General features: G+C 40.5%; 2 protein-coding genes and 1 long non-coding RNA gene across 23 annotated transcripts in view; 2 read left to right on the top strand and 1 right to left on the bottom strand.

The window, feature by feature from the left end:
- Window positions 1-5,367, bottom strand: part of LOC136443158 (kinesin-like protein KIF1A) — a 51,906-nt gene extending 46,539 nt beyond the window's left edge. For 17 of the 21 annotated variants that reach the window (XM_066440254.1, XM_066440260.1, XM_066440263.1 and 14 more), the window contains exon 1: window positions 5,210-5,366. The gene's annotated coding sequence lies outside the window, so the exon portion shown is untranslated. Of the gene's footprint in view, window positions 1-5,209 lie in introns of all 21 variants that reach the window. The other 4 variants (XM_066440258.1, XM_066440265.1, XM_066440276.1 and 1 more) reach the window with 2 other exon arrangements.
- Window positions 5,368-13,898: 8,531 nt separating this feature from the next.
- Window positions 13,899-14,994, top strand: LOC136442839 (uncharacterized). Its single transcript, XR_010757059.1, has 3 exons — window positions 13,899-13,973; window positions 14,301-14,411; window positions 14,822-14,994. It is a non-coding gene; the product is annotated as an uncharacterized lncRNA (long non-coding RNA).
- Window positions 14,995-15,694: 700 nt separating this feature from the next.
- LOC136443162 (neurocalcin homolog) lies at window positions 15,695-22,002 on the top strand. Its single transcript, XM_066440282.1, has 3 exons — window positions 15,695-16,895; window positions 18,625-18,717; window positions 19,631-22,002. The coding sequence occupies exons 1-3, from the start codon at window positions 16,473-16,475 to the stop codon at window positions 19,748-19,750; spliced, it is 636 nt and encodes a 211-aa protein (XP_066296379.1). The 5' UTR covers window positions 15,695-16,472; the 3' UTR covers window positions 19,751-22,002.
- The last annotated feature ends 1,548 nt before the right edge of the window (window positions 22,003-23,550 follow it).

Genomic DNA, 23,550 nt, shown 5'->3' with positions numbered 1-23,550 from the left:
AAATCACATGTGCCCTTCCTTTTAGATAATCTTTATCCTTGGTCTTAAAAAAATAATATATTTCAGTGATTTTTTGCTGAAAGAAAGAAATGAACTACAATTTTATGACTAGTGGATACCACTGATAGATATCACAAAATCTCTGTCAAGAAAGCATAATTTCCCCTTCAGGATTTATAATTTATAATTTATACATGCTTGTAGTTAGAAACAAGATGCAAATCTATCAAAGAAGACTGCTAAACCGGAACTACCACAGAATCAAATCATTTCTTCTTAAGGGCAAGACCTAGTATGGACCATGACCCATGTGGGGAAAATAACATTTTGGGATACCCTACTTACAGTACAATCAAAACAAAAACAGGGTCAAAACAAAATCCGAGAGAAAATATATTGCAAAGTCACCTTGGTCTGGGGTTTATCACCAAATTGTGAAATGAGATGAAGCACATGTAGGTCAAAATTGTATGACACTGCAGTGATAAAAAAATCTGAGGCTATAAAATGACTGGAAGTCATCCATTTTTAATTTGATGGGAATGGTGTGAATCATGTATATTACACTGGGAGCAAAATATGTGTACGTCATGAGAGGTGGAATGGCATACAAAACAGCAGGCCTCTTCGTGGAAATCATAATCTTCACATCCAGGGAATCCAATTTGGATGCATTTTGTTCCAGACCTAAAGTTTCCTAGTAGAGGGATAAGCTCACGCAATGGAAATTACGGCTTCTGAGCACGCAAGATTTACATTTCTTGGCATGACTAAACCCAATTTTGGTCTTGGCTTTCTTGACCCCAATACATTTGTAATAGTAACAAATGAAATAAAGCAAGAAAACTACATACATTGCTTTCCCAGTCAGAGATAATATCAATTTTGATAGTTATTGCACTCTTCCCTCCCCTTAGCAAAGATGATTTCAAAACTCAAGGCACATCTTTTGGCCTTTGTAGACATACATGAATTCCCAGCTATGGAATTTTTTATGGAATTTTTTACATAAGACTCTGTCTTCAAATTATATCATTAAACGTTACCAATTTAGGACTTCAACTTGTTACTTTTAACTTTATAAACTGTGACATTTTCGAGTATAAATGCAACTTTAACAATTTACATGATTTTCATCTACAAAATTGGAGCCCTTATAAATCTATATGGTACACATGGCTTTGCTGAAGGTTCCTTCCTGCTGTGAGCTTGTCAATCATCCAAAACACGGTGACACTGTTTATATCAGATGACGGACTGAGGGAGGGCTAACAGCTGATCAGTTCATATTTGCATATTAATGACCCATCAGTCAAACATTAGACACATGTTACTTGCAAGTCAAAAAGGAACTATATTCCATCCTCTCTAAAAAGAACATACAAAACACTATCACAATGTATGCAACATCTTGTAATTCCATCCAGCGTGATTTGGGTTGCAAAAATGTCGGGCATTTTGCTTGCGAATAGCTCAGGTAGCCACCTGTCCTGCTCTGATTGATATGCTAATAAGCATGTCACAATTAGCACCACTACAGGGACTTCTGATCAACCATCATTTGGAGCCACACAGCTAAGCAGGATTGATTTGATTGGTTCAAAGCTGTTTCGCATTCCTGACATATTGCGAGGGTTACGGCCGGTTTGTTATTCAAAATAACAGATTCCTTTCATAATTCCGATGAATCCCTTCATCCTGCAAATTTCATCAAATGAGTCCTTTTTATCAACTAGAGCAACATCTGCCGTCTGCAGTATTGATATTTGGCAACTTAAAACAGTTGGAGTTCTGTTATTACAAACACATCTGTTCATTGTCTAGATGGATGAATCTTCATGATTAATTTAAAACTTAGCACACATATGCGTGATGGCATAGCTGGACCAAAATAGACCATACTGTTTGTTATGACTGAGGCAATAGGATAGACTCATAGAGTGCCTGGCATAGACTGTCACAATATCAACTGAGCTGAAAATGTTGCCATTCCCAAAGCACCCAAATTTGACACACCTGTATTTCACGGAAAGAAACCGAATGACGGAGCAAAAAGACAACAATATATTCTTCTTTGTTAAGTCTCTAATGTGTGAAAACTGTCAAAGGATGTAATTATGTAATTTGTTAAATGCTGCAACAAACTGAATCATTCTACCCTGGAGGATGCCATAAAACATTAAATACCAACTGTTAAAGAAGACACATTTTAGCTTTCAAGTGTCGTAAACATAAAATGTTATAACAGCTGTTTTGTGAATTGTGAGTTTTTACTTGTCTAATAACACAGTACTTAAACTGAGGTATTTTACCCTGGAGGATGTCCTATGAATGATTAAAGGTTTTAGAGAACACATCCTGAAGGACACATTTTCAGCTTTTGGGAGTCATAAACATAACAGCTGTTTCGTGAATTGTAACTTTTCACTTGTCTAGTGAAACGCAGAACTTAAACTGTCACACTTATAGGTTTTAGACAGAAGATTCTGACGGGATTTTCACTTGCAAGTGCTGTAAACCTGGGTTATGACAGCCGTTTCTTTCTGAATTTCACACTTGTCTAATAGAAATAACAAAATGAGCTTTTTGGCATCCAGATTTTTGCATGCGACAAAAAAAAAATAAAACATTAAACCTCAGAACTGCAAAAATCACACCTTTGTGCAGTAGATGTTTTCTGACACCATGGTACATAAAAGTTAAACGAAACAATTAGAAGCCATTTTAGGGTAATGAAAAGCTCTGGGTCATTGAATCTTGTAAGTGTGGTGCTCAATGCAAGAAATAGAGCAGAAAATGGCCTCTTTTCAACATTTGACCTCTACCATTTGAAGTATTCTCGAATGCATGGCTAACCCACAATCACATGTATGTACACCAGCATTATCATACTCATAGAACTGCTACAGTTGAATATATTCAAACTACGGAATCTCTTGTTATGTCTAGGCACTGAGCAAGAAAATCTTACTACCTATTCCAAGAGGGTGTCAAAGGAAATTAGCATATGGATGATGTAATGTACATAGCCATCTTATGTTAACATTAAACCATCTATATGCAACTTAAACAGGAGGTCCAGTCAACCAAATTGGAATTAAAATACTGGGCGAATGTGTAAAACTAAAACTGGGGTTCTTTTGGATTTTAGTCCAGTCCCTGCAGATGACCTTTGACCCTTTTAAGAGAACCTTAAAATGGCCAGAGGTCACAACTATGTTGTGGGTCAAAGAGCACTTGGGCTGACAAAAATAACAAAGACAGTCAGATTCTAGATCCTTCTGGCTTTACAAACCTATCAGAACAGATCTACTCATGCATGAAATTAGTATAACTTCAACTATAAGTATAAGCATTATCAATCCTACATCCATATATTAAAGAAATATGATTAATTCAACAGAATATTTCTTGACAGGATTGCGTATATGTCGCATGTAATGCGTACATGTCAAATGTAAATTACACAACTATAAGTCACAGCAAAGAAGAAGGTATCTCTGGCAAACAGATGCTGACAATGGAAAATACTGAAGCAGGTCACGTCACAAAGCCATTCATAAGCCACTAAATCAGAGTTGCCTTTTAGTTTACTGAACAACATGCATTTATACGACATAAGTCCTCTCAAAGCAGCAAAAATGGTCGCTGGTGAACTGGATACTGCTCCGAGGCCAAGTGATGTCAGCACACAAAGCATGGTTTTACGACTTGTCCATTACTAGATTTAGAAGTGCAGAAACAGAAGCCATCTTTCAAGACTCAGGGCTGTTTCAGAAATGTTTCAGAAAAGAACAAAATAGGCTGTGTTGTAAGAATGGATGGTGATTTCCACACTTAGGTACATTACATGTAAGTTACAGTGGAGGATTTATTTATTCCTAAGTGTCACCTTCACCCATGTGTATCTATCTTTCCTTTAACAGTACTTGTGCATCAGTAAATTGCATATAATAAAAAACACACACTCGGGCCAATCTATGTAAGTAGTGTGCAGTAGCACTTGAATTCAAAATTCTTCAGTAAACAACACTTATTCTACTAATCTTGAAATAATAGGCAAGGCCATGTACAGGTTATGGAATTGTTGATACAAGTTCCCAGGGGAGCCATCACTGTTCAAATATTTCTAAAGACCTGCAAAGGATCAAAACAAACAAATCAAGGGCTCAACTATTACAATACAATGTAGGAGATAAATCTGACAAAGTCGATGAAGCATTATACACTACAGCTATGTAATTAAGCATCTTAATCCTTAAAAATGCTGTTAGATGAAAGGAATGAGAATGATAGATCTCTGTGGCAATTCCAGTCATTTTGATTGGCTGCACGACATTGAATCCATGGCGACTCGACCCAAAGTGGCAGACACTCTCGTGTTCGTTTTTACCGTACGCGTCTGACGCCTAGATTTTTGGAGTGGGCACTACGCCCTGAATTATTGATAACACATACATGAAGGGTGCGTGAGGTCCCTAGCTTACCTCAGGGAGATTAAGAATCACAATGCCGTCATCGAACGGGGAAGAACGGAAAACGATATCCGCCGTTCTCTCAGACTGATGTAATTAAAAATCTCGCAATGGCGTAAGAGAGAGGGTTTTATAGGTGGGGTTTGTAATGTATGTATGTATGGCTGACATCATAGTGATGTGTGCTGGCGTCTGGGCTGAGCTGGGCCTCTCACATGCCGTGAATACCAGAAGGCCACCAAATATAGCTGCTGCAGCTGTCTGAGGAAAACTTCGCACTCTGTCACACCAACATCGTCTGCACCCCGTGACAGGCCGCCTGACCCCTCTTACTAACCAGAAATGGGAGATATCCAGCGCAGCGAGGCGACGCCTCAGCTTGCGTGAGCCTCCCTGTCTCTGACATAGCGATGGTCTGTCCTCCGTGCAGACGACATTTTGGGAGGAGGTTGGTGGAAAGAGCTCACATAGCGGAAGTCGGCATCTGGCATCTTCCGAATAACATTTGCCTTACGTATTGCACTCACATTATGACACTGACATAACAAACATATGAATCCCATCCTTTCCTGAGGAATATCTTTACGCAGGTCGATCATTATCAGCCTCTCTCGTACACACAACCATCAACCAAAAGATGTCAGCTGTCAAAGATACAACACTGTATAACCTAGGCTTACGTAAGGCGCTACCGTGCCGTTTTACCGCTGATCTTGAGACGGAGGCGTCCTTACCTAGTTAGTCCATGTCGTGGTAGTGTTTACGGAGCGGTGTGGGGGTGACAACAGCGCCAGGGCCCGATGGTTTTGCTCAGAGGAAAAATATCTCTGCCCTTCCCTCGCCGCCGCTCTCCTCTCTCCTCTTCAGTGGCGGAGGTCATGTGACAGCATGACGTCATGCAGGGAGGTGTCGTCCTGCTAACAACCGCCAGGGGGGAAATAGGCTCAAAGTCAAAACAAAGCCATCAAGCTTGGCAAACATTTTGACATCATTTGAGTGCCTGCAATGTTCAGTTACATGCCGGTTGCTATCATTTAGCTGTTATCTAATCAGATTCCAGTTTGTGGCTATGCTGTTTGGGAAATTCTATCGAAGCGATGACGTCATAGCATGTACCTAGGGCAAGCTGGCAAGCTGCTATCTAGGATTTAGGTCCATATCTCTGTGAATGATCTTAAAGTCAATTTTCTTCAGGCAAAACGAAGATAGCTAGGCAGTTACTTCCTGGTAGTTTATGGATTCGATGCCTGTAGCATGGGATATATCGTTAGATCTCAAAAGCCTTACTTAACCACTTTCTGTATATAATGCTCAACTTTGGTATACACGTACTTATGACGTTACGACGTACCGTTTTACTTGGGTCCACAGTTAGCTTGACATTTTGGTTAGCTATTCTTCCTGTGGTCCTCTACATGTAGTACAGAAATAAGATAATAGCAAAGGTCAAACATAATATACAGGGTTATTGCAGTTACTTAATCAAAACCATTCTGTGCATGTACGCAACAAGTTGCACCCTGATGCATAATCTATTAGGTTGGATAGTCATAGCTTATCAAGACTGTTTTTCCAAGATTTAGATTGTTATACGTGTATGCATTTGGATGCTTTGTGTTATGCTCATGTTGTAATCAGTAATGCAATGGCTTTGGTGCTGTGTTTGACGAGCAATCTTTCAATCTTTCAATGCTTAGTCAACAAACAAGTACATGTATGTGTACGTAACGATTTCATCATCAGTGTCTACAGGGTGCATGTCCACCTTTGTGCATCCAAAATCAGAACTTTGCACCGTATTCTGGACTTTGATAATTTTGTAGGCTATAGGGTAGAGAAACTGTTGTACACAGGTATCATACAAAAAAATGCTGAAATATAAGTATCTGAAAAAGTAATATAACCGTTATTGTACTTTGATGTATTACTTAAAAGTTGTGAAGTTAGCTAGAAGAAGATATGTAGTAGGGTTTGTAAATACGTCTTGCTGGCATCCTACTTTATTCTATGTTGTGCACCCAAACATTTTTCTGTGCACCTAAATTTTGAGTGCACCAGTGCACACATTCAAAAAAATTTATTTCGAGCCCTGGAATCATTTCCGTCCACCGATGTGACTAAATACATAATGCAGTTACATATCAGACCCATACCCATATTCAGGGTACCGGGTGTGGGTTTGATATGTGACTACAATATTAGAATGTTATCATAAACTAAATAATGTTATTCCACGGGTGACTCGGTAGGGCGAAAGTGTTTGAGGGGGTGGGATTGGACAATTCATACCAGGGATTGTGTAATTCTGACAAAGTGGTTTTACCATGTAATGCTCAATAGACTATTATGTACAGGGCAGGTTTAGACCTCCCACATAACGTGTGAAGAAAAAGGCCGGGGCTGAGCCTTACGTTCGGTCAGTTGGCAAAGAACCGACACACTGTAGCTGTAGGATCTACATAAAGGTTTAACGGTAATCTCCAAGTAGTCTCTACCAGAGATACTTGTGCTATAGGGAGAATATTTACCAGGGTTTCATTTGCAGGCTCCTACGCGGGCGAAATGTGATCTTTACCGTGACGAATTCTACGATCCATACGCCCGTAGGAGGGTCTGGTGGAGGCTAATCTCCAAGCAGATCTATCGGTGGCTGTATACGGTAAGACCGTATCTGACTGGCAAGGGGAGTTTTCGTCGCCACCTTTTGCCAGTTAGATACAGTCTTATAGCCACCGATAGATCTGCTTGGAGATTAGTTTAACGGTTGCTCAGTGACATAGTACACCGCATTGGTAAATAAATGCAAATCTTTAATAGACACTTTCCAACTATTCGGATTCATTACTCCGGGAAGAAGATGGCCTCCTGACGGGAGTATTAGAAATGCCTTTAATTTGTTTGCACGTTCGCAGCTAGAACTCACGATTCCGTGGCTAAACGATCACAGCAAGTAGAAGAAACGCCCCTATATCTGCTTACGACATTGCCCGATATCGGACCGGAATAAAGCATGTGTGGAATGGGAAGACTGTTCCACATGCGCGTCAATGTAGTGACTACCCCTATATTGACGCGCATGTGGAACAGTCTTCCCATTCCACACATGCTTAATTCCGGTCCGATATCGGGCAATGTCGTAAGCAGATATAGGGGGGTTTCTTCAACTTGTTACATTGTAAAATAGACAACGTGCAATACAATCTAGCAAACGATATACCAAGTTACATACCAATGGAGCAACGGGATCGAACGTGTACAGGAGGAACCAACGTGCTCGGGAAGGCGGGTGACCTCCTGGCCTCCTGTGTATCTGGGTCATCAGGGGGTGCCGGTGAGGCAAAATTGTATTGGGGATTGGGTTGGACCTGGAACCGAGGAGCTGGGCAGTGTAGGTTACGGAAACAGTCAGGGTCCGAGGCTACACTTTGAGTTTTCTACAGCTTGGAATGGAATCTATATAGAGACGTCTTAATTACCTTCGCCGAGAAGGTTATGTTTTCGTCAGCGTTCGTGTGTGTGCGTGTGTGTGTGTGTGTGTGTGTGTGTGTGTGTGTGTGTGTGTGTGTGTCCAACACGATCACTCAATAATTTCTGGATTGATTGTCTCGATACTTGGTATGTGGGTAGGTCTTCTTGAGACCTCAAATGATTAGATTTTGGGCCCCCTAGCGTCTTGCTATGGACTGCAGCGGAACTTTCGGGTTTGATATCTCGTGTTCTGGACATGCTATGGTCATCATTAGCAATATCTACAATCCTGAATAGACTGCGCATGCAACAGCACGAAATAAACTGCTGAATGAAGGGACAACTTTTGATTTGCGTCATAGAATCCAAGGGAGTCGGACCAAGGTGGTGATGGAACGAGACAGATAAGACAGAAGAGAGCGGATTCTCACTTAGTTGGAATTAAGGATGGCGTCAGAGTGTCTTCTACCGACGAACATGCGTCACTGGCTTAATTGATTCTCTAGTTGCTTTTTACGCCTTTTGCCACACTGGTTAGGGATAGATTGATTGTTTGTTTAATACATTTTAAGACGTCAAGCTCATATATGAATATGCTATGAATACATGTATAGGTACTGATGGTGGCTGTATATTACAGTGAAAGTAATAGGAAGATTGGGCGTAAGACAAATAGTGTGTTTCCGGTTACGTTCCTAAATATTTGTAAAGTAAATATACTGAACAAAGAAGTACAATGTTCACTACTTATTATTTCATTAATTGCTCAAAGCCCTAATCTTTTCACAGAGTGTGAAAGTCTGTTTTGAATTTTATCCCTCAGATGTCAGATGGAAACGTTTATATCATGTCCCTTGCCAGAAACCGACCAAAGTAAGGCAAGAGTCGGTAGGATTTCGCTAGGGTTGGTCGGGTAACCAGAATATATATTCCCTAGGCCTTAGCAAAATAAGATACATTATCCCACCGGTGCACCGTGTTTCGTGTGCGACCGGCAGGCGGATGTATAAATATTAATCCACTAAGAAAAACCTAAATCAAGTGAAACAGAACCTCTTTCTTAGGTACATGTATTCATTTAAAGAAAATGAAAGTAAAATGTGCGTAACTTTTTGTCATCTTTCTTGTAACATATGAGCGGTAATGATTGAAAAAAAATGAGCGATGGGCACTTGATATGATCTTTAGACAAATTCTGTGATCGATGACAATACCAGACTGCCTAAGCGACAAAAACACATCACATTACCCAGGACGTTTACTCATGATCATACTCATACAATTACGTAGCGTTATGATATACAGTAGGATATGGTAACGTTTACTACTGAGGGAGAACCGTTTTAGGTTCATGTGAGGCCATGCTCACAATACAGTTGTCAGAGAGCGTCAAGACAAATATTTTCCATTTCGGAAGCTGATGGAATCATTTTTCAACTCAGCATATACTCTTAAGCACATTCTTAGTATTCTATGGAACCCGTGGCCTTGAAGTTCAGCTAGGGCCGCCTATAAATCCTCCATCGCAGCTTTTAAAACGGCCTTTGATGTTTCACGCGAATGATCATTGATGTTCTAGAGCCAAATCACAGTTGCTTTGAAACAATGTAGCAAAAATGCCTAGCGCTATTCCCTTGCCTGTAGTGCTTTAATTACCATGGTCAATATTGACTAAAGGAGGCCTTAGTAGTGCTTTAAATGTTCCATCTCTGTGGAGAAGAAATATTTCCTCATTAGACAACACGTAAGGGGTATTACGTTTAAGAATTTGCCTGTAAGGTTCATTGCATATAAGCGAGGAAGGGTGGGCGGCTGTGGATGGTTATCTCACAGGTCGCTGTGAAGGGTAGCCTGGAATCCATCCTATTTAGCTTCCGGCCGCTACCCAAGCTCCGCTGCTTGGCCAGGCAGCGGAGCTTGGGTAGCGGCCGGAAGCTAAATAGGATGGATTCCAGGCTATGTGAAGGGCTAATCCAGGTCCTGACCCCCATCGATTTATTAAAGAACTGCAGATGAGAGATATACGTGCTATATGCAGATTCTTCCTTGCATATTTATTTTCGGTGGCAGAAAAACAAATGGGGATGTCAATTCACTTGTAATACTGTAACAGTTGAGTGGTCTTGAAAAAATACAAATTGAAAGAATACAAGTATTTGTTTTGTTGTTTTCGGTCAGTCACGGATATATCTGACGTGTAACATGTATGGAACGGATGCTCTCCCTCTAATGAGTATATGAACCCTTGGTTTACTGAATGCTGTATCTACATGTATTCTCCAAATTCTTGGTAGGTTGACTGAGGTGAAATATGTGGGGGAAAACGGCTTATTAAAAAAGCATGTTGAAGTGAAAAGCCATAATATATGACGTGCACAGACTACCATTTGAATCACTGGCCTGAAAACAGAAAAACAGCCCAATACCTGAAAACCGGTACCAATTTTCCTATTTCTTCGTGGGCGTCCTCAAAAGCCTCTGGCTAATTTTGCACCGAGGTACACATTTATCACCCTAAATCCTCCAGCCTTTCTTCCCGCTCACCCAACGCCATTTCCGAAGTGATTTTAGCGCCCACTGAAATGTATTTTTGTGCACGCCTTGTTGTATTCCCCCGTGTGGATCTTGCAGAGATCCTCTCGTCTTTCTGTGACGCACGGGAGCAATGATGCGCATCCTCCGCCGTCTCGCTGGCGCCAGGCCTGCCGCATGAACTACATGTTCCAGGGAGGTTCAGACATCAGTAAACTAATCAAGGTCTTGTGTGTGCCATCCGCGGAGTCACGACTCCCACCTCACCGAGAACGACGTCATCTTTCAAACGACGCCGTCTCACGGGCTAGCTGCTGGGTATATTTCAGGAATTCAACCTCTTCTCTTCTCTCCTGTTTTAAACACAAGTTTAACTTACGTTTCTGAGACTTGTGGCAGCTACGAACTATATCAAACAATTAGAAATATACATATAATGGATCTGAATTCCTGTTCAGTTAATTTTCGAAAAACCTTATGTGAAATAAGTACGATACGTCCAAACAAGTACCATTTCAAGACGTCTTCTTTAAAAATACAATTTTCGGAAATATGTATAGTTATGAAAAGGGATGACCTCTGTGTGCTAAACGGAATCAAATATCATTGACATTGTATGACATTTTCCCCATCATTTTTAGTAAATATTTGCAGAGACGCTACTTCTTGTGCTCTTTAGCGGACATTTTTCGAAGACATGTACATGTATTACATGTTCAGTGCCTTGTGCAAAAATCCCAAGACAATGTGCAATATGTAGTATTACACCCTTTGATCTTCATAATCATGATAACAATAAGGTGTCACGGGTGTCACATACATGTACCAAAACGTTTACACGCATTTCATCTGTCATTCAGGACATAATAAAGTTGTCGTTTCAGTATTTGATTGAGTTAACTACATGTACTAACGGCATGTGCGCACTCACGGTACAGTTTTATGGCGACAGAAGTAACTGTTATCATTAAGGGCTTAAATGAGACGTGGATTCTTTTATTATTTTTCTTACAGCGCTGTAATAACCCTGCGCCCTGCAGGACCTACATGAACAGTATCCACTCTCGATGAAGTCCGCTAGGCGTCCTCACTGCACGCATTTTTGTCGGACTAGTCAAAACAATAAATAGTGTTTATAGCGAATGCGACAAGGCCTCCAATCATTTGTGATTTGTTGATACGGTTGTAATGAATACTTCTGTAAAACTTTACAAATCGATCAAAACCCCGGTCAAATCTTATGTGATAACCAATAAATATGTTTTATAATGTATGGGTGACCTGCATCCTTAAGTAGTGGGAAGTCATCATGATAGGCTATTAGCTAGGTGACACCACTGTAATATGTTAATTCCCACCCTGATTACCGATAAAATAACACACAAGGCTAAACGGACGACAAGCGCTCGCGAGAAAAACACTTCGGAGCCTGAACGTTCGAGAAAGGTACGGCTTTACTTTTGGGCCTAGGCCTGTTCATAGTACAATCAATTCGCACTGAGAAGGTGCCGTTTTTATTGCGGTCCTGGTAAATAGAATAGTAACTGGTTAAAGAACGTCTAAGTTTCCAAGTACATGTATAGTATAAAGCCTGTAAGTAAGATTATCCATGACACTCATATATAATGCAACGACCGCGAAAACTAAGTAGATTAGAATATGCTAGTGGTTTCTTTCATTGTCTTAAAAGATCTCTCAATTTTGATAGTTCCTCTTTCATTTTGTAAATAGGCAGTGTGATAATGACAAGTCTCTACCGGACTAACTACACCGGCTGCAGGGCGAATTTGAATGATCAGGGAGTTTGGTCATCATAGGATTTAACTGCCCAGGACCAGTTCCCCTTCCCACAGACTGACTGTCCTGGGCAATTATATTGTTCCCCTTTTTGCCGCCGAAGTCTACAATGGATATACCCCGTAGGAAGGCCTGGTGGAGGCTATGAACGAACACCATCGAATGATTATTAGCTTCAATTATTAAGCGTATATACACCGTGCATATAAGCATATAAATGTAACTAGATATCATGGATAAGGCCCTTTAAAATATGGAAAATGTTTGCATACCAATAAACAGGATATAAAAACAAGATGGCGGCCTCCCGAATCGACCTTTCTGGAACATGGCATCTTGTCGACTCGGAGAACTGGGACGAGTATCTTAAAGCAACTGGTAAGTCCCTGTTCCAACCATGTTGTGTTCAAAAAATCTGGATGCTTTTTCGTAATCTGATATGCTGTCTTAACAAGGGGTGTCACGGCTCTTTGAGGGATAGTTTTCCCATGACTGTTGTCATAGCAATGGGAACCAATTTAGTTGTGGATAGAACATACTTCAGACTAGTTGAATTTACCAAAGTTTGAGCTATCAACTCCAGAAATAAATCCATTATTACTTTCAAGCATGAGAGAGACAGCTTGTCATGTCCCTTGTCTCTTGTAACCGGCTATAGCAAATATAGGACCATCATCATCATGTCGGGCGGCCAAGGTAGCTCTCTCTCTGTCCATACGGCACGGTCCGCCATTTAGTGCTCTAGTGGAACTGTATGGAACATTACCTGCTGTATCATCAACCATACTAGAGAGAAGGGCTAGGTTTGCAGGGCATACATGTTAAAGATGGGCTTGTAAGTGAACTCTTGCTCTGGACACCGACTCATGGACACTCCAAATATAAGACCGATCACCAATAAACATGTACATGAAGGCAGGATGTTTGTTTATACTGTCTTTTTCTCTGTCCCAGGTGTTAACATCGTTCTGAGGACCGCTGCAAAGGTCGCCAAACCAAAGGTTGAGATCTCACAGAATGGAGACGACTTTGCTATCAAGACCGTTGGGTTAATGTCGGTGCGTACTACGTATGTTTTTCATAACTTGGAACCTTATCTTCGCTGAGAAGTTCAAAATAAAGGTTTCTGAGTGCAGATGATATATAAGTTATCTGACTACAGATACATCATCTGCACAAGCCTCTATTGGATGCAGATAGTAAAATAGGTTGTGATTAAAACATGGCAGTAGCTTTTCATTGATTATGCAAATGAATAATTTGCATAACACAATTTACATTTTATGATTCACTACGCAGCATCAACAACATTGTTGCTAAAATCATTATTTTCTTCATTTGGGCTAGATGCTTCAGTTCTGTCGAAGAGAGATGTATGGATCTAAATTCTTGTCGACACTAATGCTAGGGTCACATTTCCAACCCGGGGCCCGGTCTTTGGGAACGAAAACTATTATATAAAAGACAATAGAACACACAAAACGTTTGAAAAATTATTCCTTACCATACGTTATGTATATCCTTGATATGCGTCTTTTATGCTTTGTTTTCTCAAACAGCCCGGCCGGGACCCGGCTAGGAAATGTGACCGTAGCATAACACAGTCCTTTTTCGTATCACTACCTCTTTTAGAATGCAGCGGAGCACAAGTTCAAGATTGGGGTCCGATTCGAATTGGAAAATATCCTAGGGAAGTTCAGGGTAAGACCAAACTTGATATGATGGTACGACTATATGACATCTTGCTCAATCTTAAACACGACAAAGAAAGTTTAAGACGTTACAATTTTGGTTTAGCCTTCTTAATTTCTGTTTTTCTAATCAAGAGGTATAATTGTGATTTTAACCGAGATTAGAGGCATCTAGATTTACAATGCGGCCTTTCCATTTTCTTTTGTATCCAAGTCAGTTTGGTTCGCTTCCCAACGGTCAGACCGGGCTGGCCTGGATATTAGACATTCAAATTCAAATCATGATGGAACGTAAGAATCAACCCGTTGTGGCCTTTTGATTTCCTTCGTTGTCTAGGCCATATCGAATTGGGAGGGTAACGCCTTAAAGACGACGTTTACAGACGTAAAGACCGGCAAAGACTACATCAACATCCGAGAAATCCGTCAAGATGGACGGATGTACCTGGTAACTATTCTGTCTATATATTTTTTCCTTGAATGAACGAATGAATGAATTAATGAACTTCATTTATCATGACAATACTCAGTCGGCCTTTGCCACTCTTCCCAAAGGTCCAGCAAGATTTATCAACGATTTGAAACACATGTCTTATACGCATTCATAAAGCGATGCGTCTTTTTTCCTTTTTATCTTTCATGATATAGATGTCACTTAAAACGATAAAAAGATTGCAAGTCTTGCAACCGTGCTTAACCTCATAGAACCGTCAACGTTTAAAACGGTATGCCCAGCTGTGTTAGCGTTTCTCGAACCTTACGACGGGAACGATTTTCTAAACAATTTACTATTTCCTTGTGACGTACGTGCAGTTGCGAATGTGCAAAAGCGTGTTTCCTTCTCTTCTTTTGCTGCAGACCATCCGTGAACCGACAGGCGTCTCCGCTACTCGTATCTTTGCAAAGAAGCCTTGAGCAGTCGACACTATGCACCCTCACGTGCTTACAGACACCAGATCTGTCAACATCAAAAGTTGTTGCCGGCATTCAACATGTCATCAATGGAAATAAAGCAGAAGTTGATAACACAATATGAAAATTGTGACTTACTCCACTACGTAATTTGTGCTTATCTCATATAAACCAAACCATACTGTACCATGTTGTATCGTGCCATGTCACACACCACACCACACCACATCACATCACATCACATCACACCACACCACACGACTCCACACTACTCCATTACCCCATAGCATACCACACCACAGTACACCACACTATACCACACTACACCACACCATACCACACTATACCACACGTACCACACCACACTATACCACACCGCTCCATACTACACTACACCACACCACACCACACCATGCACGCCACACCGCACTATACCACGGCATACTACGCTACACCACACTAAACCATACCACACCATACCACACCGCATCATACCACGCCATAGCACGCTACACCACACTCAACCGTACCACACCACACGTTACCATATCATATCATACCATACGTAACTGCATACAAGATTTTGAAAATAGATTGGGTAGCTTAACATCACTATATTTCATCATTATTTTACAGCATTTTTCATAATTCTGTATCATTTCCTTGTTCTAAATAGTATACTCTGTAACCTAACTTCGTTGGAAAAGTATATATCGCTTATGAAATAAATCCTTCATTGATATATAACCTTCTAGTCTTCATAACGAAAACACTTTGCTTTAAGGTCATACATACATCATGAATTACATGGCATGTCAAATGTAGCATCAATAGTGTGCTTTCACACTTTGTTTGCCCAAAGAATAAAAGCAGCATTTGATGTTCAGGTACCTACGTCACTCCTTCGCCGTAGTCACAAATTGTAAGATCTCAAATATGATAATTGAACCCTACAACAGGAAGCACGCTTTCACGGTGCTGGGTAGATTTGCGGTTACTGCATTTCTAACTGACACATCTTTGAATGAAATCCGTGAATATACTGAGAACAATGATCAAGTTATTCTTGTGCTCGAATAAAACGTGGCTACTAACACCAGTAAGAGCTGCCGGGTATTACTCATGAGTAACTACTTCTGACGCGAACCATTCGCCTCGCCGGTCGTAAGTGGAGAAAAAAGAGGAATGCTTAAGGCCAGTGTCATATTGAGCACAAGAGAGAGAGACTCAAGCCTAAGTGCAGCACAGGAAATCGGCGTCTCAAAGACTTTTCAGGTCGTTTCTATGACTACGAAGCAATTTATGCTGTCAGCAGCTTTTCGTGTATGCACAGGATACCTCAATTTGTGGACTACTTCTTGTGGGAAGAGCGCTAACAGCTCGCGGCAGTGGATGTAGGGGAACTAAGCGTTCCAGAGGAGGCACTGCTGGTGGTGAGGAACACGAAATAGAGATGAATAGTTGCCGCGCAAATGAGTTGTGATAGATGGTATATTAGTGGCGATGTCGCTAACGATGTCACATCAGTGTGAATGTTAGGAGCGGCGATGTGAGGACATTTCTGTATTGAGATCAAACGGTTCAGCAAGCAGTCGTCATGGGGAAGGCAGTTAGCGTGCTACGGTCTGGCGGGAAGGAGCGGAAAACAAGACGACTGTTCCGCCGAACCGTCTCCCAGCTCGAGCGCATCACCAACTTCAGCAAGACCGAGATCAAGCAGTGGCACAAGCTGTTTCTGAAGGACTGCCCGAACGGCCAACTGACCGAAGAGCACTTCGTATCGTTCTACGTCGGGTCTTTCCAGTCGGGAGATTCTAGCAGGAAAGCCGAGCTAGCCACGCAGATCTTTCGCACGTTTGATAGAGACGGTAGCGGGACCATAGACTTCAGGGAGTTCATGTGCGGCATGAATGTTCTGATGCGCGGCAGTATCAGCGAGAGGTTGAAATGGGCCTTCTACATGTACGACCGAGACGGCAGTGGGTCTATTAGCACCAACGAACTCCTCGATGTCTTGAAGGTAAGGTTCGCAGTCTAATGTTCCTCAGGGAACTACTGAATCAGTAGATTGCTGCTTAGGGCTATACATGTCTGAAGGTCACAGCGTCGTACAAATCAATGAATCTCCCGTGTACTATCAATCGATGGAGAGACACATAAGGGCAAGTGTTCTGTTGATCAGAGATAGAACGAGTGAAATAGCACTGTTGGCTAGATACCAGGACAGAAAAAGGTTCTTAAGAATTACTCTTCATCCCTTTGTGGTAACCAAAACAGTAGCCGATAACGTGAACTACATTCCAAGTATGGCCTAATCTCATACATCCAGCAAAATAAAGCAATGGGTAACTTTTTCAACGGAAACGTAATTTCCTTTCATTCGTTGAAAAATGTTGAAAAACACGTCGGAGGTTTGGGTTACTCTCAGTTATCAGTATGTTATTTTTGGTATGTATTGATATGTTCTTTCCAGCTGGGGATAAGGGCCAGTATGTAATTATGTAAAAGGTATATGATTAGGCAGTCATGTAAAAAGATATATGATTAGGCAGTGGGCTGGTTCAATCACTTTAACCTGACGAAATTGGATGAAGAACCTGCGCCAATATAACAGCTTCAAATGTTACAAGGGCTATTCAAATGCTGTGCTTCCATTTCATGAACTATTTATATTTGTATGGCGACATAATATGTACCTACAGGCAAGCCATATTGTCCGTTGAAATGAAAACGCACACAGCTCTCTCCTTGGTGCTAGTAGCACAGCTGTTATTCCCTAACAGTGACGCCCATCTGGGGAAACTCTATGTAGCGCTAAGGTTATTAGACGCCTAAGGCGAACTCGTTGTTATGCAGTCTACTGCTGAGCCAATCTAAGTGACTAATGTCACATTTTATTGTACATCCCCGGTGGCATTTCTGTACCTGCCACGCCAAGAATGTGCATGCTGTGTTCACGTGATTAACACGTGTCTCTAGCACGCCTGGAGGTGTTAGATTACATTCTCACAGGATCTTTGGGCTTCTGTACGTAATCAAGACGTTTCTAATGAGTCCGTAAAAATACATTTGTCATAATTTCAGGGATACATTTGTGTAGCCCTTACAGTGAATGGTCATTTGTTACACATGGGTTACAGAAGAAAGATCGGCGTGCTTAGTCAAACTACATGATATACATGGTTTTCTGTCCTCAAATATACTGCATCAATTTGTAGTGAACGGTCGACTTTTTCTTCTTCTTCTAGATACTTATTATTGCAGGAGGGTTACCAAGACATTGACGAATAGGGGCAGAAATGAATTTTAAAAATGGCAAAGAAATCAGCAGATCACCTTATTTTTTTATTACATTTGCCACATTTACCCTAGGTTGACCAACTTAATTGATTTTTTTCTTTTCATTTGGAAAATGTCTTGCTCTTGCTCATACAGTAGTCCAAGACAAAAACTGCGACTTAAGATCAATATTCGGTCTTCTTCAGAAAAAATGACCTAATACGAAGACGTGGCTCCATGGCAGCAATGTGTCAATGGTGCCTGAAAAAAACCCTGTCGTCTCTGAGACTTAGGTCAATAGATAAGAGCAAAAAACAGCTCATTTTAAAGGCAAAGTTTTATATATGGTGAAAACCAGTTCGACAATAATCCATGCCGACCAGTACATTAATGTAATATTTATTGTGCAAAGTACACAGTCCTTCTCTAAAATAACGTTTATGATATACTTCATACGTTTACTTTCCCAGTTGATGTACGAGATTCGGTACCCTGAGTACGGACTGGAGGAGTTGGAGAAGACAGAGCCACAGCTACAGATGCTGGCCGAGAGGATATTTCAGGTCAGGCTGGTTAAGTTAACAACTCTGTGTGTTATACTACCATTTTCAGAACCCTTAATGATGATTGAAAACCCAGATTCAACAAAAGAGGAGAAGATGCTAAATTGTTGTGTCATTATCTTTAAATTGCCATCATTCCTTTCGCAGTTATGGTCTTTATTTCCGTTAGCGTTGCCACTACTATCATCACATTTTGCTTACGCTGTCTGACTTAATTGTGAAAACGGATTAAACGAAATGTCTCTTGTCAGCTTCCCGCAGCGTTTGATTCTACACGTGAAGTTGGGGAATCAATGGTTTAGGTGACATATTTGAATATATTTGGCTATTGTGTACTACATTTTGTTTCGTTCGCGTTTCTTCTAAATTTTGGCTTTACGACTGACCTTCAAAAGAAGTTTCCGATCATTGCATTAGCATTTAGGTATTCCGTAGAGAAAGCAGCATCGAAACGCAATGGGGCGCTGTGACAAAAACTAATCTGATTAAGGTCTAATGTCTTCTATCCAATAAAAACACTCCCTTGCCATAAACGAAGCTTCGATAGTTTTCATCGGCATTCATCAGATAGCTGACAGAATTTCCTCATACATCTCGTAATTTTCCGGAAACTTGGAGTCAGACGTGGGCTTAAGTCTGGAAGTTGCTATCATCCCCCGTTCCGCTATGTTAGAAGAGTGGTTTGATACTTTGATGCATATGCGGAGACTGTAGGCAGACCATGCAATAACTACATTCATCAACTGTGTGTGGAGAAGTGCGTTTTTTGAAAGGCTTGCCCAGTGTTATTAATGATAGGGAGGGATGAAGGAGAAGGGCCATGAGCACCCGTGAGACCTTCACGACCAGATGATGATGATTGATATTTTTTGTTTGTTTGTTTGTTTGTTTGTTTGTTTGTTTGTTTGCCCAGGAGCTGGACGATGACGGTAATGGAGTCCTTCAGCTGAAGGAGTTTGTTGAGGGGATCCGCATGAAGCCTTACCTGCTGAGTATGGACGTGGAGGGAGGGCGGCTCCTCATCTTTGAGTGAATTCTGCTCATCTGTAGTCTGCACACAAAACAGGCCAATCATGCTTGATCTACCTGTGATTGGAACTTATTTCTCAAAAATAAGGAACCGTATCCGCAGTCAGATGTCGTACCTTAGTGCAGCCTTTGTCTGATTATAGATGAGAAAACAGTGTCAACCGTGTCTCACTAATAAGATATTCGCAAAACGTAAAGTACCAGGAGAGACATACTAATCTTGATCCCAAAGGGCGAACAACACTGATGTTAATACGTCTTTATCTAGATGCATATGATGCCTACGCCCAGAGACAAAGACGTCCTGTGTTTTCCGCACCTGAATTTTACATAGTTCTAGGAAAATCTATCGGTGGGTTTGTCTATTGGCGCGTGTTGTTACAGAAAATGGAACATCTAACATAGTATCCAGAGATGTTAGGTGTACTACTGATAATCAGCGACCTTAAAATGTGCTGTATTCAGGCAGAAACATTCACATATCAATATTGTATACATCTCCAGATGATATTGTTGTCTGACTAGTAACTGGAATGCAACGCCATATATCAGCCTAACCAAGAAGTACATTGAACAGACAAGACGCAATTAGCGTCTATGTATACGTTCATGTACAGTTTCCTTAGTATGCTGTTTTAGTTTAGAAGTGCACATGCTGTAACTTACAACAAAGGTAGCAGTATTAAAAGGTTGGTGAGTTGAAAAATCTTTCATGATAAACTTTTAGCTATGAATTTCTTTTCTTTTTTATCGTCGTTAATCTTTAAAAAAGAGAGTGTGGCTAACAAAACAAAGTTGAAAATGGCAGGCATTCTTGCCACAATAAGAAAACATAATAACTAGTTCACGAAAAACGTATCAAAAAAAGCAATACAAACGCTGGTTTTATCACATCTCGACTACTGCTCTTCACTACTGTCCTTCGCACCACAAACACACATAGATAAACTACAAGTGCTCCAAAATCGTGCAGCTCGCTTAGCCACAGGGGCCGCTTTTGATGTCAGACGTGATGACATACTCACCTAGCTAAACTGACAAACAGTCAAAGAAAGACCAGTACTGTCTGTGCATTCCACAAAATGGTAAATGAGAAACAGCATAATTGCATTTTCAAAGAATTGCACCACACGAGATTGTCACAAGTTCATACAAGTCAAGCCTAAAAGTAAAGCTAAAAGCAGGACATAAAAACATAAAACAACTTACCTTCTCACAAGACACCTGAAAACGCAGGCACATTTAAAGAAAGTACTAAGGTCTAAAGGACTGAAATGGACAAGTACGCGGGATCGCGTTTTAAACTTGGCGGTAAATAACACCTTGTGTTAATAAAGACCTCTGACCTCTATATTACATTTCATTTGTATCAGTTTTATTGTTATCTTTCATCATTATACATAAATCAGTTACTAGTTATAGGTGTTTCGTAGTTGTTAGGTAATTGTTATTTTAGTTGTTAGATGTAATTGTAATGTATTTTGCGTATGATGTAATATTAGTATACACAAGTGGTTCCACTGATGTAGTTTCCTAATAAACAAACAAACAAAAAACAAACAAGTACCAAGTTCATAACGTTTGGTAAGTTTATCTATAGCCACATCATGTGCTGTTTGAAACCAATAACACGGCGAGATTTTTTTGTTTCTACCTGCCTACTATTTGGGCAGTGTGACCTGTCTATAAATATACTTTTAACTCCACTTCTAGATGTACCTAACCTGTCTAAATGTAACCTTATCGTCGGCTCTACCATTCCACCCCTGGCAGAGATTCAACGATGACTGATGGTGCTTTTAAAACGGGAAGGGAAACTTTGTGCAGTCAACTTTTATCATGACGGGAATTCCCATTGATTTTCGAGGATTCATGCTCCACGCATAAGGATGCAAATGAAACCCATTTATTTTAAGATAAAGTCGCTCTACAGTACACGTTTTGATTGATAGTTTTGATCGTACCTGAGATTCAAGCCAATCACTCCTTCCTCTGAATGATCATCAGTAGCACGTAAAGATGGTTTGGGACTTAACCTAAAACTACTTTTGTGTTGCTTCTACATATTACTGTACCAGTATTAGAAAGAAATATGTATTTCTGTTGAAACAATATTTCACGTGTATTGTGATTTTCATTCGTACAAAGAAGAAAGTATCCGAAGTACAGTTCCAACAACGCCCACGTTCTCTTATTAAAAGTAGCTGGTTCCTCCGGTTGTAGTATTTACAAAATCCATCCCCAATCCCAAGACGAGTGGCGTTATCTCTAGCTTTATCCCTCTTTCATGCCTTGATTGATCTGTCCATCAGAACATCATTATTATCTACAAACATGATCAAACATCTTCCAACGCTTTCAGAACCACAAAGGCACGATGTGGCTAGTCCTGTGAAACATGTGGCAAATACTACCATCCATCAGCGTTAGTGTCGGTAAGGTGGACATAAAATACCACTTCAGCTCGCCATTACGAATTCTATCGTACCTAGGCCGATCCCGATGGGTTGAATAAATGAGATGGACTGTATATCGATTTTTTAAGAGGTGGTTGATATGATTATGACAATAACTACGTAGAGACATTCCGGTCAATATATTTCATTCCCGTCTTCATTATGTGAATTGAAGCTGGTGTGTTTCGCCGAAGAGCGGTTATACTGGCTTTACAGATATAACAAGATTGGCAACATAAAAAGATGTTGCCATGGCGACGGTGGTCTCTGTTAACGTTTTCGTTTTTAGCCCACATGCAAATAAGGACCTCGCATAAGCGGCATAAATTATATCAGTCGATCACCTTCTCTACCAAAATAACACAAGTTGTCCAATGTATGAAAATCTTGTTTTCACAAAAAAAGATATCGTACCATTTCATCATAAATTATGTAAATGAGGCCCTCTATGCAAGATTTGTGTCTAATAGTGGCCACATTTACTTAACTTCCAAATGGTGCAAAAATGAAATCCCCATCATTTTTAATACCACTATGGATTTATAGTATTTTGTCATTAATTATGCAAATTAAGTATCAATTTGCATAATTGATATCTATCGATATTCATCTCTTTCTCAGTTACATATGTCATGTGTTTGAGAGTCCTATAATAGAATGCAGTTAATTTATCAACTGTCCTCATTGATTATGCAAATCAGATATTGATTTGCATAATTGGCATAGGATTATGTAAATCATCACTTAAGCTATCTACACACCAAAAATTATGATGATCCGTCATCCCCTTCTTGCGTTATTCTCTTTCAAAGTTTGAGTCAAAATCAGCTCCTGCAGTTCAAAAAAAAGCCGCTAGGGGGTCCAAATCTACAGGACATATTTTCCTAACAAAGAGCTATCCACCACTTAAAAATCATGACTATAGCATGTTCAGAAGACGAGATTTGAAAAGTGAAAGTTCCCCTGTAGTACCATAGAAAGTCGCTAGGGGGCCCAAAATCCAACCATTACAAGGTCTCCCACAGACCTACCCACCTACAAAACATGAAGACAATACATCCAGGCATTCTTGAGTTATCATCCCATAGACTTTCACATTCCTGTACAATTCCTAGAATTCTTGCAATCTGCACACAATATAGTACAAATTTGGCTCGCCCCTGAGGCGTCGCCAAAATGGGTGCAAACTGGCTCCTCATAGATTATAGCTTATGCCAATGTAAGACAGTCTTGACTTACCATAAATGCACGGCTACGGTCTAGCCTGAAGACATTGTAAGAACGCCAAAGACTTGCTTAACGTTACCCAGAGTGGCACTTTACTAGCCGTAAAATCCGTAAAGTGAGA

This window comes from Branchiostoma lanceolatum, chromosome 10, assembly GCF_035083965.1.
Source record: "Branchiostoma lanceolatum isolate klBraLanc5 chromosome 10, klBraLanc5.hap2, whole genome shotgun sequence".
NCBI lineage: Eukaryota > Metazoa > Chordata > Leptocardii > Amphioxiformes > Branchiostomatidae > Branchiostoma > Branchiostoma lanceolatum.
This window is presented reverse-complemented; position numbering and strand designations above follow the sequence as displayed.

What these genes read in the sequence shown, in the direction of transcription:
- LOC136443162 (XM_066440282.1), top strand. Translation starts at nt 16,473, where the DNA reads ATGGGGAAGGCAGTTAGCGTGCTACGGTCTGGCGGGAAGGAGCGGAAA. An exon ending in AACTCCTCGATGTCTTGAAG is followed by an intron (nt 16,896 to 18,624) that starts GTAAGGTTCGCA and finishes TTACTTTCCCAG; the next exon opens with TTGATGTACGAGATTCGGTA. An exon ending in TGGCCGAGAGGATATTTCAG is followed by an intron (nt 18,718 to 19,630) that starts GTCAGGCTGGTT and finishes TTGTTTGCCCAG; the next exon opens with GAGCTGGACGATGACGGTAA.